Source organism: Tamandua tetradactyla, chromosome 10 (assembly GCF_023851605.1).
Source record: "Tamandua tetradactyla isolate mTamTet1 chromosome 10, mTamTet1.pri, whole genome shotgun sequence".
Taxonomy (NCBI): domain Eukaryota; kingdom Metazoa; phylum Chordata; class Mammalia; order Pilosa; family Myrmecophagidae; genus Tamandua; species Tamandua tetradactyla.
The window spans coordinates 13,435,070-13,458,525 of record NC_135336.1 but is presented as its reverse complement, the minus strand read 5'-3'; the positions used below and the strand labels follow the sequence as shown (position 1 = coordinate 13,458,525).

The following is a 23,456-nucleotide window of genomic DNA, read 5'->3' as shown; positions in this document are numbered from 1 at the left end:
AAGTTTATTACTATGAAGCCAGCCAGTAGTGGCTTCTAGTGGACATGAAAAAAAATATGTATCTACAATGATGATAATGTATATCGCTATCTCAGTATATGTTAATGTCAGGAAAACTCGACTGGGATCCTATTTCTCATTATAATGTATTGTATGTCAAATCTAAACCCCTGATAAACTTCTAAAAATATAACTGAAGTACAGTAAAATGCCTATAAATAAACAATAAAATACCATGTTAGGTCATAACATGATGTAATATAGATCAAATGATCTATGACTGAATATCACAGAAGGCATAAGCAGCAAAACAAACAAACAAACAACCAATAAAAACAACCTAAGAGAGCGGGCCACAGTGGCTCAGCAGGCAAGAATGCTCGCCTGCCATACCAGAGGACCTGGGTTCGATTTCCAGTGCCTGCCCAAAAAAAAAACAACCTAAGACAGTAACGACTATGATGCAAAATGCAAAAGTAAGTAAAATGTTTTGGCTATAATGCAGATTAATTCAATGTGGCATGAATAGGGAGAATAAACAGTTATTAGGACCTGCCATTCTGATCTATGCTTGTTAAACTCTAGACTAGACTGAAAAAAAGCTGATGAAAAGGTGATACAGAATCATCTGGTCCAGCTGTTCAAAGAAACAAATCTCCAACAGCCAGATGTCCTAACTCTCTCCCTTGCCTTCTCAATGGACAATCTGGTGGTATAGATTTTTTGTCCCTTCACAATTCCCTTCAGCCACCTGTGTATTAAATAAATTAGATTTATCTTCAAAGCTCACTTGAGTGTAGGTATAGTTTGATTTCAGAGTTGTTCTGCCCAAATACAACTAACCTACCTATTTGCTGATGCTAGAAATTAATTTACAAAGGAACTACATTTTTCGTCTTATATGCAGCATTATTAGTTATCACAGTTTTAAAAGTCACTCTACCTACATTATTCTAATATAACACAACAAGGAAACTAGTACTATAATCATGCTGTGTGTGTATATGCATAAATATACACATAAATACATACATACACACACACACATATATCTCTATATCTCCTGTAACTTCAACAGCTAAATGACTTATACAAAACCACAGAACTGGCCTAAAATACAAAATATAACAAAGGTAACAAGTTGTTTTGTCTATATTTGATTACTCAATCAACAAGAATAGGTAAGATCAGATTCCTTTTTTGGATAAGGAGAGGAGAATAGGTATATTGTGAGTACTTGAAGAGAAAAGAGTTCACCATGGAGAAAGAAAGGGCACTGAAGTGGAGAAACCACAGATACAGAATTTTAAATTAAAGATTGTGCACTACTGTCTAGGCTTAATTTTGATAACCTTCAACTGAACAAAAGAGAAGAGGGACAGAAAATATTTATAATGAATAACTATAAATATAGCTCTGTTCCAAGAATGATAAATTCTTAAAATACCAGAGATTTTATTAGAAAGACAACTTATGTAGAAATAATTTGTCCATAAACATATGATTATAATTTTTGCAAGGCTACTTATACATAGCTTCTTTCAGTGACACAGAACAATTCTGGTGCTATAGAGCCCAATTTGAACAAATTTAAGGTGGCCCAAATTTACACAAAGCAAGAACGGAAGGTTTTAAAAGGGATTTGCATGATTATTTTTTCAAAATGATTCATTTATTTGCTGTTTAAAAAATCTTAAATACAATTTCAATTCAAAACTGATATGTACACAACATATTAGGTACATACTTTAAAAACCACTAATTGTTTTTAATCAGAAATCAGAGCTTGAAAATACATATTAAACTTCCTTTACAAACTAAACACCTATTCTCTCTATAATTTTATTCCATAAGAGTAATTCAACAAAAGCAACCAATCCTGACAGATTGTATATTTACGATGCAACTTTTACCTAATGAATTTTTAGAAATCACAATTATGTTTTATTAAATAGAAGGTAAAGAAAATATAAAGATGAATCAAGGTTTAAAAAAGAGAAAGAAAGCTTTCTTTAAGAAATTCAGTCAGTTAGACTGCAATAATGAATGGCTAGACTTTGCTAAAAAGACGTATTTTTTTTTTGTTCTTGCTTATTTACTAAGTCTTTTGGATGATGAGCCAAGGCAACAATAAGTTACCACCTCTACTGATCTGAGTGTTAGCATTTTATCATAGTTCAACACAGTAAAGTCTTTGAGAAAAAGAGACAAATATCAAGTCAAATACTCACCAATGTTTTGGTGTAACCTGGCTCAGACTGATAACTTCATCGAGGATTTCATTTTTAGCTTTTTCAAATAGTTCATTCTAGGGATAGAGATCAGAGTAAGTAAGATTTTCTTAAAATAGTAATTATCCTACCATGATTTTCAGAGATTAAAAATAACGGCTTTGACAGACTAGTAGGCTGAGGTTAGGTTTAAAACATGCATTAACAGCAAAACAGTACTCTTCTTCTTCAATCTTTTTTTTTAAGGAACATCAGTAACCAGATAATAACAAAGAAAGTGATTTAAAACACATATCTCATTTATTCAATTCTAAATGCAGCTTTTCACACAATATTTGTTCATGTAATACTTTCACATAAAGAAATGTTACATGAAACATCAATGCAAGCATTTTATTTAGGATATTAGTAAATTAGAAAATCAGTGTTGTACTTTATAATTGATGGCATTTTAGAATCAAGAAAAAAGTATTTAATTATATTTCTTCATGGTACATGTTAAGGTAAAAAGTTGATTTATAATTGAAAAGATTTTGGATTACATAAATACATCAACTCTCTAAAACTTTAAAGAATATCTTTCACCTCAGAAAACACTTGTTTCAATGACCTATGAGCCCTAATTATTTTTTAATGTGATATAGTAAATAATTAAAATTATTGCAGGAGAGTACTCCTCCTGAAAGCAGCTCTAAATTTGTAGTCATGATCAAAATCAAAGCAATTTAGTTAACCAGATTTCTCTCATCAAGTCAAATTTTGTTAGAACTCAATATTAGATTAAGATATGCAAAATACATGAAGTACACAAATATTACCCTGTCAAGTTCTCGCAGGCGAGGGTAGTTATTCTTCCACTCAGTTTCGAGATTAAAGCGTGTTGCTGAGGAAGAAGCAAAAATGTTCCATTTTGATGACTGTCTTTTGTTCCAGACGTAGTGATTAAGGGCTGCCTCATATATGCCCTGTATTAACTGAATTTCAGAGAGTATACCTATATCCCCTACTACTATGACTCTAGAATTTCACTATTGTAACAGCTTTCTAAAGTCACCTGACTCTAGTTCTCCAGTTTTCTTTTCACACAAGACACAGCAGAGGCAGTTCAGTACCGCTGATAAGAGCGTGGACTCTGGAGTCATTCCACCAAGATCTAAACCCTGGGTCTACTATCTATTTGCTGAGTGACTCTGGGTAAGTTACCCTATGCCTCTGTTTCCTCTTCTGAAAAAAACAGCAATAATAATTATATTCACAGAGTTGTTGAGTGACTAAATGGGATAAATAGGTAGGATTTCCATATAAGAAAAGGAAAGGAGAGTTTATTCTCATCAGATGAAAACACGGAAGCAAAGATAGAGTAGGCAAATGTGGGATTCAAAAAATAGTACAATGTAGCCAGAGTACAGGTTGGGTGCTCTGCTCTCCAACCCATTTCCTCTTTTTCCCCAAAAATGTGGGACACAAGTTCATTACAGTTTAATAAGATCTTTTTCCCAAACACTACTGCAAACTTTTCTAATCTGCTTTGACTCTGCAACATGCTTATAGCATTGTTTCCTGTGAAAGGGAAAAATCTCATTGTATAACCATTGAAGATCTGTACGTTTTCCATTTTCCACATACTATCTAATACTATATTAATTAATAAGGAACTGCTAAAGAAAGGGAGTAAATAATTTGATGGAGATTAAAGGATGCCAGCTAATAATACAGCAAATCTGTTTAAATATTCAACTTACCTTTGAAACTATCAGCCTGTTGCTCAACTGACTCTCGTACCATTTTCCAAAAGCAGTCTGATACAGCAAGGCTTAAATTTCTTGTAGTCACTTGGTGTGCCTTTAGCATGCTTGTCCTATAAGAAAATAACAAAAGCTAAAGTATATTAAAATGACAATAATATTCTCACCAAGACAGAGAATGGGAATATAATTTAATAGCCAATTATACATTTTATGCTAGTGTGCTGTCCATCAGAATATTCTGTGATGATGATGTTCTAAGCTTGCTTGACTCACAGGGTGGCTACCAGCCACATGGGTTGCTGAGTCCTTGAAATATGAGCTCCTGAAAAGTATGACTGAGGAACTGAATCTTTTACTTTTTAAAATTTTACTAATTTAGTGATTAGTGACTACCATATTAGATAGAACAAGTCTGCACCCTTGTCAGCTTCCCTCCCAACAGATAACATCCAATAATACTTGGTTTTCAAGAACTATTTTGATTTACTACATTAATCCAGAATGTAAATTTTTAATACATTCCAACATCCTCTTAGCACTTCCTTTTAGTTGTTCTGTCAAACTCATATTTTCCTTTAGGATATGTGTTTGAACCCACGTAACAGGTGTTCACATTGGATTTCAGTGCCCAGTTCACTATGCCAACATCTAGGGCACTGCTTATGTGAGAAACTGCTCCCAGTGCTGTCAAAGGGCTAGCTTAAGGACCTGTTCATTAGGGCCAAATCACTATTTGGGGACAATTCTAGAAATTCAGTGTTAAACTAACAGCTATAAACACAAACTTTTAAGTAAAATAGTTTCATTTAGTGCTACTCTCAATGTAAAATCATATTTAACAAGACACTTACTTCAAGAGTTTTGAATTCTGAAAAAATTCTTCTTCATATTCTCTTATAGCTTCAATGCTTTCAGAGCTGTTTCCTAGGGAAAGATAATGACCACATTTTCACTAAGAAAAATGAATCTGCATTATTTGAAAACAACACAAACTAAATTATAATGATCTATCTTTGCATACCTTTTCCTGTTACAACAGCAAAATAACCTAGAGCTTTCATTGGGAAGAGTTTTCCTTCAATTATCTGTTGAATCTATTTTAAAGAGTGGGGAAAATAAATATGAGATGTAGGCTTATATAATTTAAAAAAGCATAACGTACAATTAAGAAAGCCAAATAATTAAATGACACTATACATTTATTATGTTTAGTCAAATACATAAATCTGTACTGTATTAAAATGTACTTCAAGTGGTGTTTGAGGAAAAACAGATATATTTAATTTTACTATGTTGAAGAATATATGATTAAAATGTACATACCACAATTAAAATTTGGAATAATGTGTAGTGCTTTGGAGTCTGATAGACCTAAGTTCAAATCCCTGCTGTGCCACTTACTAGCTATGTGGCCACTTAACCTTTTCAAAAAAGTTAACTGAAAAGGTTATACAAGATAGTATAGATAATCAGCACAGTGATGGGCTCTGAGAAGCACTCAGTATGTGGTAACTCATGTTATTAGTTTCAGATTCACCATTTGTACACAACGTAAGAATTTCTACCCTCTTAAGTCCATTCAGATTAATACTGGACTCAGACTCCCTCCTCTAAAACAAATTACATCCTTAATCTAATGCTGAATCTTTGGTACAAAAAGGATTAAAATGAGCTTCAATTGCATTTCAAATGAATTACAAAAACACTATTCAAGAAAATAAGAAATAAATGCAAGTCATCAAGAGAGAGGGGAAGAGTGCTACAGAAATCTGTTTCTACCTCAGTTTTCCCCTTTCCCATATCAGGATCTATACTGACACAAAGGGCCTTAGCCTTAAGTGGCGGTAATGAAAGCTGTGCAGAAAAGAGTCTTCATAGCAGACCTGACACTGCTACTCTTAAAAAGTCCTGCTTGCAAAAGTTGACCGTTGGTTGCAGCATTTGAATTGGTAAAGTTCTCTACACTGACTTAAATTTTCCTCAAATACGAGTGGCTCATTGTGTATGCATGTGGTTTTACTGAGCACTTGCTTTCCTATTGGGAGACTGGACTTTTGTTACATGAGGGTGCCTATATGACTGGACCCTAATAAAAACCTTGGGCGCTGAGTATCTAACGAACATCCTTAGAAAATGAAACTTCACACATGCTGTTACAAATTGTTGCTGGAGGAATTAAGCAGGTCCTATGTGACTCTGCTGGAAGAAGACTCTTGGAAGATTGTGCCTGGTTTCCTCTAGACTTTGCCCCATATGCCTTTTCCCTTTGTGATTTTTGCTTTATATCCTTTTGCTGTAATAAATTTAAGGTGTGAGTCTGACAGTTTGCTGAGTCTTGACTCCTTCGAGAAAATCACCGGCTAGGGGTGATCTTGGGAACCCATGACATAGAAGTATAGTTCAGAAAGTTTAAGATGGGAAGGAGAAAAATTTTTCTCCTTACAGTTTTTCTACAGGGGCTAATGATATAATAATAAAAATAAAAGATCACAGCCAACAGGTATATATTACTTATGACTTTCCAATATATTTAATTCAATAAAACCATATAATTTATGAGATAATATTATTAATATCTTCATTTCTACCAGATGAGGAAGCTGAGGCACTGAAAAGTTAAATAAGTTTCTTTAAAATAAGGGAAACTGATCATCATGTATAGATTTCATGAAATTCCATAAATGAAAATAATTTCAGAGAGCCACTAGACTCATGGGTTGGATTCTGCACTGGCTGGATTCAGAAAAGTAACAAGATCTATTGGTGGAGCATGAACAAGATACTGGATGCCTGATTCTCAGTCCAATGCTTTTTCTAAAAAGTCTTCAAAATAGTCCTTTCATGAATTAGCAGTGGGGATGTTTCTGCAATAAAATGGCATACAGAAGGGGCCCAAAAGGAATCCATACTATCACTAGTTTTATGCTAATTTATGATATGAACATCAACAACAACAAAAAAACTAAGCCAAGCAACCTCACAAATGAAGTCAGAAATATATGTGAGCATCCAAAATTATTTAAATTAGGGCAAGCAACACTAGCAATTTAGATATTTCTGACACAAAGTATCTACAATTATGGAGATGTATTTGTACCATGAAACTTTGCTTAAGTAATTTCCTGCAACTTTCTCATACTTTGTTCTCAATGGGAACCAAGAAAAATCCCACTGCTACTTTCTGATAACATTCCAAAAGGAACTTTTTCTTTAACAAATACTTCTTGTGGTTATAAGGTTAAATAAAACTTACATAAAGAACCTGTTCTCATAATAAAGCTTATATAAAGAATTAGTTCTCACAATAATTAATTTGCCCTCACCCTGCTTGGACTAGCCACATTTTTCTCTGCCAGGTCTACTTTGGTCAAAACAAATATCGTCCTTCTTCCATGAGGATCCATTTGACTAACCAAGTCTGTAACAATACTGCGTTCAGCATCCACAGATCCATCTGAAAAGAATTGAAAACTGACAATGTAACAATTGCAAAATGGATTTTAAGAACTTAGCACAAGCTACACTCTTGTTTCTAAATTAAAACAAATATTATTTAACACACACTTATCTTAGTAATGAAAAGAAATTGTAGCCAATGAAAATTTCAGTGATGCCTACAGCAAAATTTATCAGAATATTTCCAGTTTCAATTTCATCTACTAGTAAAATGAACAAGTAAAGAGAAGACAAAAACATGTGTCTTGTACGTTTATATAATGTGCATATTTAAGGCAAAGCTTGGACTGTTTAAAGTCTATTAGTGATCTTCCTTGACATCTGCTGCACTGAAAACCTGAGAAGTCATTTTTGTCACGTATCATGAATATTATTTAATAAAGCTTAATTGCAGGGCAACAGTTCAGATGGGCTTGGTGATATATACCTCTGAGGTTAACTTTTTTTTTACTGTGAGGATGAATATCAGGGTAATTGTGTGGAAGTCAGGCCTACCCTGTGCCTTCTCAGGATGAAGTCTGAGCCCAGGAAACCCTTAAAACCCCAAGAAAGGTCCAATGGTAAGGAGGCTCAACATACAGGCGGCACAGAATGACACCAATGCCATGGCTATTCAGGATCTATTCGGACCACTGTTTCCAAATTGTATGACAGATAAATGTTGGGACAATCTGCAATGGAAGAACTTCTTTAAATAGTTTTCAATCTAATAATAATGCAAACAACATTTTTTTATATGATTTACCTTGAATACACAGTATGATGGCATTAGGATTCTGCATATATGCTTTGCTGATACTGAAAATAGTTTCCTTTGTATCAGGAGCCATGCCTGATGTCACAGTCTTGAAGAGAAAATATTTTAAATGTCATTAGAAATGCTTTCACAGCAAGAATAAAATAAAATACATGTTTCATACATACTTACATTAATTACACCAGGTAAGTCAACAAGCACCATTCTTTGTAGTCCTGGGCCTTTTACATTTAAAGATATGGTCTACTCGGGAAGAAAAAAGAAATACCAATTTTGGGGGAGCGATGATTGGGGGGTATCATTAAGAGATTTCTAATGATATATATTCTGTAATATCTACATCTCATTCATCCAGATATGGTAATCTTGATGAATTTTTCTGATCCTAAAAGTAACAGAAAATTACTTATAAAAAAAAGCTACGAAAGAAAAAATGCACAATCCTACTATAAAACCTCCATTATCATTTTAATGAAACTATTTGGAATAACAAAAACATTAAAGGGAAAAAAACATTAAACGTATCTTGGAACAGTTGCAATCTAAACATCACTACGAATACCATGATTTATTTGAAATAAGCACTGATTTTCCAAAAAACATTCAAATGAATTACAACTCTTACCTCAGGACTAACGGTACAGCCTTCTTTCACACTTTTCCTCATTCGGAGTTCTATTTCATGTCTTAATGCTGCAAGCTATTAATAGAAAACAAACAAAAAAAATCCTAACAAAATCTTCAGTTCACAAATACGTCATTTAATTGTCTTTTTATGAGCTTATACAGCTTATAAAGTTAAACCTATGAACTGATTAATAGGCAAGGCTTTACAAGGCACTATAAAATCTTTTCTACTTACATCTTCTTCTTTGGTAAGATCAAACTCTCGAGAACTATCTTTAAACAAGGCCACATGGTGAGGACCTTCACTGAGAGTCACCTGAAATTAATAAAACTGAGATGTAATGATGCATTTAAAATGAGTATTAATTCCCATAGCACTTAGTAGGGTCACCATGACACACAAATCCAGGATTTGAAGAACTAAAAGAAAATCTTGCACTTAACGTTAAAGGCGAATTAGGTAAACAACAATATATGCATCCACTATCTATTTGTTGAACACCAACTATGTGTCAGGTGTTGTAGGTGGAGGCAGGGGGCACAAAACATTGGGCTGTCCCTGATTTAGATCTCACTATATACTGGGAGAAATACCCGGGATAGTGGGACAAAATCTATCAGGCTACAGAAGAGAATGGAACTGACCACAGGGGATCTAGGGTAGGCTTCATACAAGACATGACATTGAGAAAACACTATAAACAACTTATATTTATAGTGAGTAGTTTTATGAGAATTTCTAAACTTCACATTCCTAAAGTTTTCAACAGTAACTCTTAAAACTTCCTTATTATTACCTTTTATTATTTTAAAATTTAATTATTTCCATTAAGATAACTAAGGAGACTAGAAAAAACAAAACAAAATACCACTGTCTGGAGGCATCCAAGAGCAACTACAGAAGCCTTAAGATTCCAATCCCACTGAATTTTGGGGGGATTTTCCAACAAGTATTTTCTGTCTACCTCTTTGCCAGATGAAAGTTAATTTCTTCCTGAAATATAACTTCATCCACAGCCTAGGATGCTCATAACAATGTTAGAGGCAAGTTTACAATGTTTCTGCAATTGATTTTGGGGCATGAAATGAGATTGTGGTTTAAGGTTCACTGTATTTTCTAAACTGGAAGCATCCGAAATGTCCACTAATAGTAGAATGAATACATAAAGTATGGTATATTCCCACAATGGAATACTATAGTGCCATGAAAAAAGAACTACGGTTTCATACAACATGGTTGAATTCACAGCCTGACCCCCAAAAAGTACACTCTGCATGATTCTATTCATATAAACTTTAAAAACATAAAACTAATCTATGATGATAGAAGTCAGAATAGCGATAATCCTGGTATAGGAGAGACAGGGGTCATGACTAGGAGGAGGCATAAAGCAGGCTCACATGGTATTGGTCATCTTCCTGTATCTATCTTTTTCTCTTTTTTTTTTTTTCCATGGGCAGGCACCAGAAAACGAACTCAGGTCTCCAGCATGGCAGGCAAGAACTCTGCCTGCTGAACAGCATGTATCTATCTGTATCTATCTTTTGGCGACATGGATGCTTTCACTTGTAAAAATTAATCAAGCTCTTCACTAAAAGATTTTATAAGGTTAGCTAAAGTTATGTTTTAATATATAAATTACAAATGAGTTCCTTAGTTGATTAGAAATAAAAGCTAATGGTGTATAAAAAGATAAAACTGATAGATTTTACACAATTAAACATAATTACAAAACTAACTGCAATCATTAGCTAAATCCCTTATCTGCAACCTTTCCTTTCCTCACCTTCTTGCTATACCCCTGCACTCCTTTCATGATTAGCTATTTTCCTTCACGTTCCACATACCAGTGAATTCAGAAGTGGTGTTGGTATCCTCTTTGATCCTTGTGGATGTTCCCATTCCATTGTTTCTTTCCCCTCCTTCCTAAAAAACCTTGAGCTCCTTGGAAGCTCATTTCATCACACTAGACTGTCCAATGCTATGATCATCTTGCAGTTATAAACAGGTTTCACTTTATGAAGATTTTAGCATCAACCTCATTGTCTCACTTTCTTCCACAACTCAGTCCATAATTATCGGTGATTAAGACATCCACATAGACAATCCTTCTAATAGCTAGGCCTTTCAATTATTGATCTTGTCCTCCACCCACTTTTGCCATCCAATCCTATGGTCTCAATGTCTAGCACTGCACTTTCTCACTACCACTATCATATACCTTTCCAGTTCAACCACTCTAAAGCCCTATTTCTCATAATTCTTCAACCCCACTGGGATCTACTCCTTAGCCACTCTTTTTCACTTCTTTCCTTACCAGCACAGATTCTATAACCCATCATTACAATTAACACACAATTACAGAGATTCACTTTGAATCTAGATCTTAATAGGGCCCTTAGTAGGGCTCGGCAATCCTAATATTACTCTATTTTCTTCATTAACTCACTTAACAATCTCCTAGAAAAGACTTCACTTTCCACACTTGCTGCAATCCTCAATACTTTCTCCTTCATTGAGGAAGTGAAACCAATCAGAAGAAAACTTCCACATAATTCACTTATTAACCTCCACTGGTAAATTCAATGATCAGTCTTCATCTTCCTTGATCAATCAGCAGCGTATCTCTCTCCCTTTCCTCCTGACCTTTTCTCCCACCATCCTTCCCTCGCTCAAATCCTGTCATGCTGATCTTCTGGCTATTCCTTCTATTGATTTATATGTTAGGAATGATTTCAAATGCTATATATCATATATCATTTTTTTTTAAGTTCTTCATTTCAACTAATGAACAAACCTCAATGAAGTAGTTACTTTCCTGAAGAACTTCAGTAAGATAGCCTATTTTTTTACCTTAACTGGAGAACGTGTCATCATCTCCCCAGAGCCTCGAGGGAATATTCGTGCTTGAGCAATCATTTCCAATACACTTGTTTTTCCAGCACTCTGATCTCCAACCACAACAACCTTATCACAAAATAATTAACATTTATTTGTATTTTCTGATACAAAACTATTAAGTAAGGTTTAAATGCTTTTCTGTGATCTGTCTTTTAAAATATTTACAGTAAAAGAAATTAGTTTTCAAGTATCATTCATGAAGAATGATACCTTATACATATTGTGATAATAAATTGCAAAATTAATTGGGTTAATTTATAAGCAAATTCATATGAAAAACATGGTAATTTAAACCTCTATCTCTAAAACCAGATTGCTAATGCTCCATAAATATTTCCAACATTGAGCTTATTCTTTATAAGCACATTTCATGAGGCTAAAATTCACTCATGCCTAATTTAGTCTACTGTTCAGGTATTTTAATATAATGTCAAATACTTAATACTCTTCCTTCAAAATACATAAATATGAGAAAACTAATGGAACCAAAATGAAGAGCTATAGTCACACATTCAATGCTAAAGACATCTCCTAGAATACATAAATAAGATTATACAGATAGAATACTTTACACTGTATTTGAGAACCTAACATACATATTTTTTCCTAATGGGTAAGTTCATTGTCTATTAATTTTTCACTTACCCGAGGCAGGTGATCTTGGGTGTTATAACTGGCATCATAATCAGACAGAACATCAAGAACTTCAGAATACATGTCAATCAAAGATTTCTGTAAAATTTTTAAATTTTTTCACATAAAACAGCGAAGATATTAAAACTATATCACAGATATGTCAGCAGAAAAGAAGCTGGTACATTCAAAATATTTTCTTACAGTTACTACATAAATATATATTCATAGTAAAAACTAAAATAGTACAGAATCAAATTCCTATCCAATTTATGCATAATTTAAAGATACAATGATTTGAAAAAGTACTTAGACTCAGAATTTCCTAACCTCTTATTAAATGGGAAGAGGAAAGCAATTGGGTGCTCCTGAAGCACTGATAGTAAAGGCACAACAGAAGACCATGAACACCAGAAAGGCCAAATAAGGAGGCAGTTAGCCAATGACAAGGAAATCATTCCCAAGCCTGTCTTGTGAGAGTGAGAGTGAGAGAGAGAGGGAGCAACTAAGAGCAAAAGCTGAAGAGAAGATAAAAGTAGAAAACTATCACAAAGAAGACTGCTAAAATGTGAGGGGATCAGGGCAGACATTCTGTATAACCAGGACCAAACTTGTGCCTTACACAGAACAAGCTTCATGGATTTGATGAACAAATAAACAAATAAACAGACCTAGAACAAAAAAGCTATAGTGAAGCATTTCATATTTAACAAAAATAAATTTTTAGTTTTAATGTCAAAATAAGAGCAAAACTAGAGCATATGGTTCCCTTCATCTCTTAAAATCTAGAAATAACTGAATGAAAAGTAACTACTATATATCCAACTAAAAATAAACAACAGAAAATTACATTACCCTTTCATTTTATGAGAGAAAATTCTGTTTCTGAGATAAATTCACAACATATATTAATACTTGGGTATGACTTTTCTCAACTGCCACATATTACTTATAAATAAAGCCATGTTATTTATCTGTTTTGTTTAGTCATAATTCAGAGTCAGAGCTACTAAAACATGGAGTAAGACAAAGAACTACATCTCTTTGGACTCTGACTATAGGATGCATGTGTCATGATTCACTGTAGTTCTGTTGAACACAAATTCTGTATACTACTTATATTAGATTTTAAATGAACAGACTAACGTCAAATTAATATAGCACATTCAGTTTGCCTTAGTGGGAGATAATAAGATTTAATTTATTGATTGTAATTACCAATGTGCTGATGACCAGTATAAGCTTTTTCGAAAATTCTTTAAAATGTCTAGGAGAAAATGCTAATTTTTTAAAACTAAAAGAAAGTGGCCTAATTGTTCACTGGGAATACAAATAAGGCAATGATGACATATTTATATGTGCATTAACTCATGATTCTGATTTTATAGTTGTAAAATTAAATATCTAATATCTAAAGACAAATTAGGTCTTTCAGAGAATAAACTGATTCAATACAAATGAAGATTTAATGGGCATTGTATAAAACAAATGTTTGGAGACTTAAAATTTGTGAATAGTCTTAATATAGGAAGAGAACTCCATCCCTACCCCAACCAAGGACATCAAGCTAAAGAAAAAAAGACTGATAAAACAGTTTACAGTTTCTTTAAAAACTTGTATCCAAGAAAGCAAAATGTTAAGTGGCAAAGTTCTGAGAATTAACAGATTAAAATTAATTAAAAATACCTTAAGTTTTCTATGATGGATGCCTTTGTCATCTTTTTGCAATACCAGTTTTCTCAATTCTTTGTTCTCCTTTTCTAACCGTTCCAAGATTCTCTGGTACTTTAACTACAACAAAAATCACACATAACTATGTAAGAAAAAGATGAGTTAACCAATAATATTAATTAAGTCTAATTAAAATCTCTCCAAATCTTGAAGTAATATCTTCTAACCAATATTACATCTTAAAAACTTCTGTGAAAATGTTGAGAAAAATTATGAATATGATCTCTGAATGCAAATAGTGAAATACACTACAATTTCTTGTCATATCTGGCCTTTCATTCGGAAATTTTTTTGGTATTTACATTGAAAAAATAGAGAAGCAAGTTCTTAAGTACAGTATTCTTAGGTAAAAGTAATTTAAAAATATAAAAATTTAAGAACTTAAAGAAGTTCTTAAGCACATTCTATGAAGCCATATTTTTTATTATAACACAGCAGCCCCGGGGCAGGGGTTACAGATTAGGAACATGAGGTTAGGGATGGTCAATAACCTGCCCGAGGTCACCCAGCTAGTAAGTGGTAGAGGAGCAGGGGGTTTGAGTACAGGTCTGTCTGGGTACAGGGCTCATTCTTCCAAGTTGTGTTACATTTCTGTGGCCAGAGATCGTATATTAATTTTTAAAATATTGATATAAAACACATTTTAAAGAAGATTAATATGTTTAGACAGTTATTTTGCCAAAGTTGACTGGCTACATATTTTTAGTTTCTTCTCAAATAAATCTGAACTGTTCTAATTAGTCTTCTCAGTTTTTTCACTACTATTCCTTAACAAAATACCAACAGTTCAGAAAAGTATAAGAATTAGTCCTTCCTACAACTAGCAGAATGTTTATGTCCAACTTTAAATATCATACACTATACAATTGAAAATATTTCTTAGAAAATTTTTTAGGTTGTTCTAACTTTCCAAGAACAAAATAACAGGAAATAATGGTTCTGTCCTCAGAGAATGTCCAATTTAAGCTAAATTAAAGAAAAGTATGTTATGTAGCTGAACTATATATTATGAGACAGAACTGCAGGCTAGATTCAAATATAGACATATGTTTACATAACATACCCACTAGTACAATCTAAAAATGAAGTCTTTCGCTCTACCATGGTAGCCACTAACATGTAACTATCAAGCAATTGAAATGTGGGTAGTCTGAATCAAGACGTGCTATTAAATATAAATTACCAGATTTCAAAGACTTGCTTAAAAAAACATAAAATACCTCACTAGTCTTTTTTATATTGATTACCTGCTGAAATGATACTATTCAGAATTCATAATATACTAGGTTAAATAAAATACATTATTAAATTTAATTCAACCTGTTACTTTTTACCTTTTTAATGTAAAGTTTTAGAATTACACATGTGGCTTTCATTATATTTCTGTTATGGTGCCAATATAGATAATCTCACAATTTATTATAAAATGATTTTGCCATATAGTGTTATATGCTATATATGCCATATAGTAGTATTAATGCCCTGTGACTTGACAACTATAAATGGCACAAGTCAGAGGGATGATATCAATGAATATGTAAAGGTGGTAGCATTTCCATTCATTCTTTTCTTTGTAAACATGGAATCAATTATGGGTTCTACATTTTTGAGGGATAGTAACATTTTTTTGGGACAGGTACCAAATGCCACCTGAAGAACTGTCCTATTGTGCTGTCCCCCAGGCATCAGAATTACAGTGAGGACTTTTAAGAACAGATTGCTAGATCCTACTCCCAGAGCTTCTGATTCAGTGGATCCCAGGTAGGGATAAATTTTGCATTTTTAACAAGTTCCCAAGCCTACTAATGGCTACAGCTCCAGTGAATATACTTTGAGACCAATGATTCTTAACCCCTGGTTGCAGATTAGAATTACTTAGCTGGGGAGCCTTAAAAAAGATATATGAAGAGCAAAGCACTGACAAATTTAATGTATAATTAGGAATGAGAATCAAAGAAGATATAAACAAATACCATGGCTCAAAATATACTGTTTAGGGTGGGCCACAGTGGTTCAGCAGACAAGAGTTTTCGCCTGTCATGCCAGAGACCCAAGTTTGATTCCCAGTGCCTACCCATGCAAAAAAAAAAAAAAGAAAAAAAAAGAAAATTATATATATAAATTATATATATACCATTTAATTTTATCCAGATTGTCCCTGTTTTTCTTTCCTCCCCTAAAATGAGAGACCCAAATAATAAGTCTTTTAACTATTAAAAATAACTTAATTACTGCTTACCACTGTTATCTATACATAACAGTTGATGATGGAGTGGGGTAGTGTAATTTTGATCTACCCACCCATTATGTTGCACAGAACAGGTCTTTAAACTAATGACGATTTTATCATCACCTATAAGAACGGAATAGTTTTTCAAAATAGTGCAAGAAATCTTTAGAAACACATTATTTTACAGAAAAGAACATTCAGTTCCAGGCTTTAGAGAAGCAAAGGAAAAGGCTCCTGAGGGCTTGCAGAATTATGTGGCAGACTCAACTCAAATTTTCTAACCTAAATTACTTAGCTTATCAATACAAGTACAGGTTAACAAAAAGACAAACCACTTTCTCCCACTTTTTTCCTCAGTAGTTTTCCTTTAAAATTAGAAGCACAAAACTCACTCAAAAATAGATTTTTACACATAAGTGAGTTAATGCCCCACTTATAGAGTTACTTTCTTCTATTGCCATTGTGTTACTTTTCTATTTAAAAGTAAAATGAAATAATGGCTTATAATTAACACTTTCATCAGCAATATGCCCACTTTACAAAGACAAATCATTAATATTATGAAGAACTTCAGTATGTGATATCAAAAATCACTGGATTAAATTTTATATTAATTCAAAATTGTTCTTAAATTTGCTATACAATTATAAACAATTATTGCTTATCAGACCTTTTGACCTTAAAATTGTTTAGAAAAAGTAGATTCTGAATTGAGTTATTTCAAAGTTTAATTTTTGAATACTGCTTATTTTGAATTATGGTTATTTTTATTTTTTAAAATACATGCTGTCAGTAAGTTATATTTCCAAAGCCTGTAAATTTCAACACAGTTTCACAAAGAAACAGTTTTATAAAAAAAAGTCACAAAAAAAAGCTTTTATAAAAAAAAAGTTTCATACTTTTTTTTTATAAAACTTGTAAGTTTTTGCATAAGAGCTCATAAATTCTTATTTAAGTCTTGACTATCTTGATAACTAGAGTCCTGTGGTATCTTTGATCAAATTTCAGATAGTGTAATAAAATGAAAAATTATTGGACTCTGGCCAGGGTCTAGTTCCTTTCTTAACTTCTTATTTCTCAGTTTGCATCTATTGGTGAGATTCTATCATTAAACCATTCCAAATTTGACTTTGTTGAAAAAATACATTTCTATATCACCCAACTTACAGTAAAAATAGGAGAAAGCTTCTGGTTTTTCTTAATCATTAGAATTACCTGTGTATGTAGGAGTTCTTCTTGAAGTTGATCAATTTTCTCTTTATCTGTTACCTAAATATTTAAAATAAATTAATTTTCATTGAGTATAATTAGGTTTATTTAGAATGTGCAATAAGCCAAATTAAATAATATATTTTTAAGAGTAAAAATCACTGGCTGAATGTATAATCAAAATAAATTCTAACTCACATGATTATTTAAGAAAGCAAAAATCACCAATATTCATCAATAAAAACAGCTTGATAATTTTATATCAAGAAATTTTTAAAAACCTAAAAAAAAAAAGCAATCATTTTCCTGTTGCCATTCTAGTCATTTCTTATAAAAGGCTTGTTAGGAAAACAAGAGATCAATACATATCGTTATTATTGTCTTCAAGGGCTGTTCTGTATTAAAGAACAGGGAATTAAATACTTGGAGAAATAAGGCACAGATAATCTTATAGAAATGTGCTTTGGGAAATGAGATACATGTTACAGTTTCTAGCGCATGAAAAAGCTCATTGGTCACAGCATAACTTTTTTTTTTATTAATTAAAAAAAAAGATTAACTAACACAACATTTAGAAATCATTTCATTCTACATATTTAAGCAAATATTATCCACTTCTGTATCTGAATAGGGAAAACTATAATAAATGCAAAGAACAATTTGTATTTCAGAACTTTAACTAGCCAGATATTTGTTTTCAAATTCAGTTTCCATGCAAGATCTGCTAACCCATAATACAGAAAATGCATTGGTAGCAATGAAGCCCAGTAAAGCAATTAAAGTCGACAAGAACATAAAACAAAAAATAGAATAAAATTTACAGGTATTGTGTAAACTACTTCAAATTCAAAATGCTAATAATTCTAAAATGAAGTCATCAAAAAAAATGAGCTTCATTACACAGCAGACTTTAAAGTAGTCACAATACAATTCTAAATCAAAATACAATGGTCATTTATAATAAAGATGATGTCATTCATGACAAATCCATATTGTGCTTCGACTTCATGGTGAGGTGCAGAAGTTGTCATCGTCAGTCTTTCAAAACAACTATCTAATTTCTGATAATGAAAATTTGTAAATACGAATTTATTTTATAGTAGACAAAAATCAATTAAAAATGTATATTGTCTTTTTCATTTAAAGTCTTGTTCATCTTCATTTGTTGGCTATTTAAGCAATCAAGATAGTGGTAGAAAAAAAAATATTTTTAAATGATATTTACTGAGGAGAGTATTAAAAAGGCCTGTCCATGTGATAGAAAGTTATTTTCAAATTTCTTTTCCTACTTCTAAATACTTTCTAAAAGAATTTTCTAAACTTTTATTTCTATAATACAGGTGGACAATGCTTGTTAGAAATGACATCATTTTTTTCTTAACAAAAACAAAAACAAATATGATTAAAACTTTTGACAACTAGAAAAAAGTAAGATGATATAAAACAAACATTCATTATTCTTTATTATTTTCCCACTTGGTACAGCAAGCTTGCTGGCTATATGTATGTGTGTAGAATGAAGAATTATTAATAACCTTCTAATTTGGCTATTAATTTTGACCATTTATGTATATGTGTGAAAATGAAGAATTATTAATAGCCTTCTAACAGATGAAGAATCAAGCAGATTAGGGAGAGGATCTACAACCCAAAGAACCAAAAAACTCGAAGGCCAATAAAGAAATGATTCCATATTTTGATTATATGGCATACCATCATATTGTAATAATGTGTTCATAAAAAAAAAAAAACTGTTATGCAGATGAAATACCCAATTCATTTTAAGAGGTAATGAAACTGATTTACTTTGTTCCATTAAATATTCATCTAATTGCAGGTAAATTAATATAAAATGTATAAACAGCATTAGGATAAAAAGTTTTAGTTCTGAATGTGAACATTTAATTATTTCTGACTTCATGCAATATACTCTAAATCATTATACAAAAATCCAACACTACATATGGGGCAATAATTAAAAGATATAATATAATTAAACAAAAAAGGTATAATGTTTATTATTTGCCAAGGCTATAAAAGGTTAACATACTTAGTAATTTAGTAAAATAATAAGATTCTACAAAAATTTAAAATAATATAAGGTTATTAGAATACTACAAATGCAATCTTTATGCTAATATTAGTATCTGATAATCATGCCTGTTAAAATTTTTAGGAGCATTTAAATTTTTCATTTGCCCTTCTGGTAAAATTGTTAGTACAACTCATGCATAGTTTACTGATACATTTTCTATCTGCGTAGTTTAGTGGAACATCAAAATCCACCTTAAAGCTATATTAAAAAATAGGTAGTGGCAGAGTCAAGAATTGGACTTAATGTTGTCTTGGAAACAAGAAAGCCTTTAGGTTTATAATATAAATATTAATGATTGATGAGAAGATACTTCTACATATCCTCTTAAGGTGTACTAACATGCTATTTTTAATCTGTCACTTACTTATTCTGAGTCTTAAACAATCTGGGTATATTTCATTTTAATGTATTCTCATTTACTCGTATACTATATTAAGGCCTATTGGAAAAATTCAGTCACTTACAAGAATAAATCCATATTCTGTTGTTTAATATAATCCATTTGCATTTTGAAATTAATTTAAAACTCACCCTGACAGAAATGGATACCAATGATCTTGAAACCAGAGCTTTTCTACAATTCCAGGGCTGTAAAACTGATGGAGAAAGAGCGGAATCCTCCGCAGAAACAAGCTAAAGCTGAAAGAGAAAAATCTTTACTAGCTCCTCACAAAACCAAGCCTGATTTAAAAATTTTAAATACTTCTTCCCATAAAGCCATAATGGCTATTCTGAAATACCAAAACACATAAATAAAAGACTAATTTAAAAAATTTCTATGTGTGTACCTATTTGTAGGAGGGAAAACTACCAATGGCAGTTTCAATTTACTGTCTCTGCTTGAGTTCTCTTCCTCAGAAGACAGAGAGAAAATTAGTTGCTACTAATAAGATCCTAAAAAATGAAGACTATTTTCAAGGAGATAAGAGAGAAATAAGAATGATTTTAAAAAGCAACAAAAAATACCTGTAGACTCCAACACCAGGACTGGTAAAAATCTCACGAATTAGGATTTTGATCATTTATGACAGCAATGGGCTGAAAGTCATCTCTATTGGGTATAAGGGGGGAATAGGTGAGGATTTAGTAAGAAACTGCCTTACAGGATAGTAAAAGGGGATGATTTCATTATAAAAGAGCATAAAGCGTCTTTATAGCCCCATTTACTTTCGCTCAAGGTAATTCTGAAGTGAGCAGAAACCAGCCTTGTTTGGTGCTCCACTAAGTTAACTAAATACAGCCTTGCAATCTCTATTTAACAAAGGGGAAAGGAAGGCATTAAGGGTTAAGTGGATAAACCACTTAAACATTAGAATATTCTAAAATTAGAAATAGGAATAATAACCCTAAGCTTAACTAAAGACTAGTAGACTTAAAATGAACATTAACTTCAAGTTAGAAAAACAACAGGTTCATTACTGATATCCCTTGATTATCAGATCCAAAAGCTCATAATTTTAAAACCATATCTCAGAATTATTAAAATGGCAGATCTGTAGGGCTCTATCAAATTACTTATTGGTATGAAAAAAACACTAAGAACAATTTGTAACTAACGTTATATTCATATTTCTAACTGTAATTCCAGAATGTACTAGTTCCCTTTTCTTCCTTTTGTAAAGCTAAAGGATGGATGGCTCTTGTTCAGCTGTCAGTCTAAAGATAAACTTTATTAGAATATATAAATGTACCTTTATAAGTATGCAAAATCAGGAATGCTAAAGTATCATTAAAAATTAATCCTTCCTCGGCTTAACATACCAGCTTTAATTTAAACAAATGCGAAAATTTTAACTTTCTCTTTTCTACTTCCACATATGCTATTCATTTACTGAAAGCTAAACAATATAGAGGAGTTGGTTCCACAGCCTTGGAATTGAGAAAAGCCAGGAAGTGACACTGAAAAAATAGAACTATGATGAATGGTCTCTAGTATTAACTACTACCAAATGGGATAAGGTTAAACCAGCTGAACTATCACACTAAATCAGTATTTGTAATATAGTTGATTTAAATATAAGAACCTACAGGAAGCTAATTAAATATATAACAATTATTTTTCCTGAATAAAGGTTTATACATAACTTTAAAATTTTCGTGATCTAATACATATAACATAATTAGCTGATTTCAAGATCTCAGAGTGTAACTTTAAAATCATTGCATCCATTTCATTTCAACCCAACAGTCTGCTCAGGAATTAACCCTGGAATTCATACTCTGAGATTACTTAATAGCCAAAAGCATATTTTTAAAGAACTCTTGATTGCACCAATAACCACATATTTTTAAAGACTTATGCTTTTATTAGAATCTGTTCTTTAGTGATCAGAATTATACAAATTTTCCAATGTTTCAAGCCCTCAGTAGTTTAAGGTAAAAATGTTTTTGGTATTGACTTCATTGACAAATGTGAAAAATTTTATACAATGAGTTTATTTAAAAGTATAAGAACTGCATTTCTCTGCCCAAAAATTAAATCAAAATTTTCTTCCATAAGAAACATGAATGTCTCCTAATGACACATTTTAACTAAAACAAATAAACAAATCTCATGCTTCAAATAATTTAAATTGGTCACCCAGGATAATCCTTTTCATTTTAGAAATGAAAACTTGGAGAATAAGTAGATAAGTTGGCTATAAGCCTAAAGTTACTTAATAACCGGATCAAGTAAACAGCAATTCATAATTCTACCTTTACAAATCCATAGACCCTGACAGCCTAATTTCCAGAAACTAAATTTCCTATGCTTAATTACTTTGGGATTTGCTTAAACTATCTACTTCAGGAAAGTTGCATGGTTATATTATATATCTTTTATAGCATTATTTTATCAAAAACTACTTCTAATAATTAGAGTCCAAGAACGAGTTAGGGTGACATGAAATCTTGGTAGAAATGGCTGATTAGTGTGAACATAAGTAGCCCCCTTAAGCCATCCATCACCTTTCGCTTCTGTTGGGCATAGCTTGTGCTATACTGGCCAGCAGCTCTGCGTGCTTCTTCTTCATGTTCTTGAATTTGCTGTTGTAAGAGAATGAGCTCACCAAGCAGACCCTGCCATGAGTTTACAATGAGGAGAAGAGGAAAATTGGGGAGGAGAACAATGTTAAATCAAAGGGCACAACAAAGGAACAGATGTACGATAGGGAGGAATGGACTGTTTATAACAAAAATGGAAACTCATTTATATACCTTGAGAGCCAAAAAGCAATTGGGCTTAATGCATTTCCATTTTACCTTAGTAAAATTAAATGTCTCAGAAAAGTGAAACAGCATAGTTTAAAAGGTATAAAAAGGAAATTCAATAATAAATGAGTTTGCTGAATTAAATGAGACAGATATATAATATCAAAGTACAGTAAAACCTAGACTTACTGGAATGCTCAAAGAAGGCAGCATTGTAGTTAAATTTCCTGGTAAGTGGACTATCAAGAAAACCAATTCTTCAATCCTTATTTCTGATTTGATGAACTAATATATGTTCCTGACTTGGTAATACGGATTAAAAATGATTTTTTTTAAACACCTGTTGATTTTGCAGGCCTAAATCTTTGTTCTCAACCATAATGTCCACAAACTGAAGGAAGGGCAAGGGATTTGGTTGAAAGCTAGAAACTGGATTTTCAAGCAAGTAATGACTAAACAACTTAATTACTTTTTAAATTCTTACATCTGATTTGTTTAAAGATGACAGTTCTTCAGAACCTTATTAATTTGAGTTTTCTAGCATCAAATTAATCAAGGTTTTACATTAATTCACATATCCTATGCACACAAGTTTGTTTCACCAAAATTTAGGAATTTTTTAAATTTACAAATGTCTTAGATTGT

At 32.1% G+C, this 23,456-nt stretch overlaps 1 protein-coding gene across 6 annotated transcripts in view; it reads right to left on the bottom strand.

Annotated features, from left to right (window-relative positions):
* OPA1 (OPA1 mitochondrial dynamin like GTPase) overlaps positions 1–23,456 on the bottom strand; it is a 101,938-nt gene that overhangs the window by 45,991 nt on the left and 32,491 nt on the right. For 4 of the 6 annotated variants that reach the window (XM_077117900.1, XM_077117901.1, XM_077117905.1 and 1 more), the window contains 15 exons: positions 22,569–22,679; positions 17,531–17,584; positions 14,041–14,145; positions 12,367–12,453; positions 11,674–11,787; positions 9,055–9,135; positions 8,818–8,892; positions 8,364–8,435; positions 8,181–8,280; positions 7,303–7,433; positions 5,001–5,073; positions 4,831–4,903; positions 3,974–4,089; positions 3,050–3,114; positions 2,232–2,308 (listed from right to left, as the gene is read on the bottom strand). In XM_077117900.1, coding sequence (XP_076974015.1) covers positions 2,232–2,308; positions 3,050–3,114; positions 3,974–4,089; positions 4,831–4,903; positions 5,001–5,073; positions 7,303–7,433; positions 8,181–8,280; positions 8,364–8,435; positions 8,818–8,892; positions 9,055–9,135; positions 11,674–11,787; positions 12,367–12,453; positions 14,041–14,145; positions 17,531–17,584; positions 22,569–22,679 — 1,334 coding nt within the window. The remainder of the gene's footprint in view (positions 1–2,231; positions 2,309–3,049; positions 3,115–3,973; positions 4,090–4,830; positions 4,904–5,000; positions 5,074–7,302; positions 7,434–8,180; positions 8,281–8,363; positions 8,436–8,817; positions 8,893–9,054; positions 9,136–11,673; positions 11,788–12,366; positions 12,454–14,040; positions 14,146–17,530; positions 17,585–22,568; positions 22,680–23,456) is intronic. The other 2 variants (XM_077117902.1, XM_077117903.1) reach the window with 1 other exon arrangement.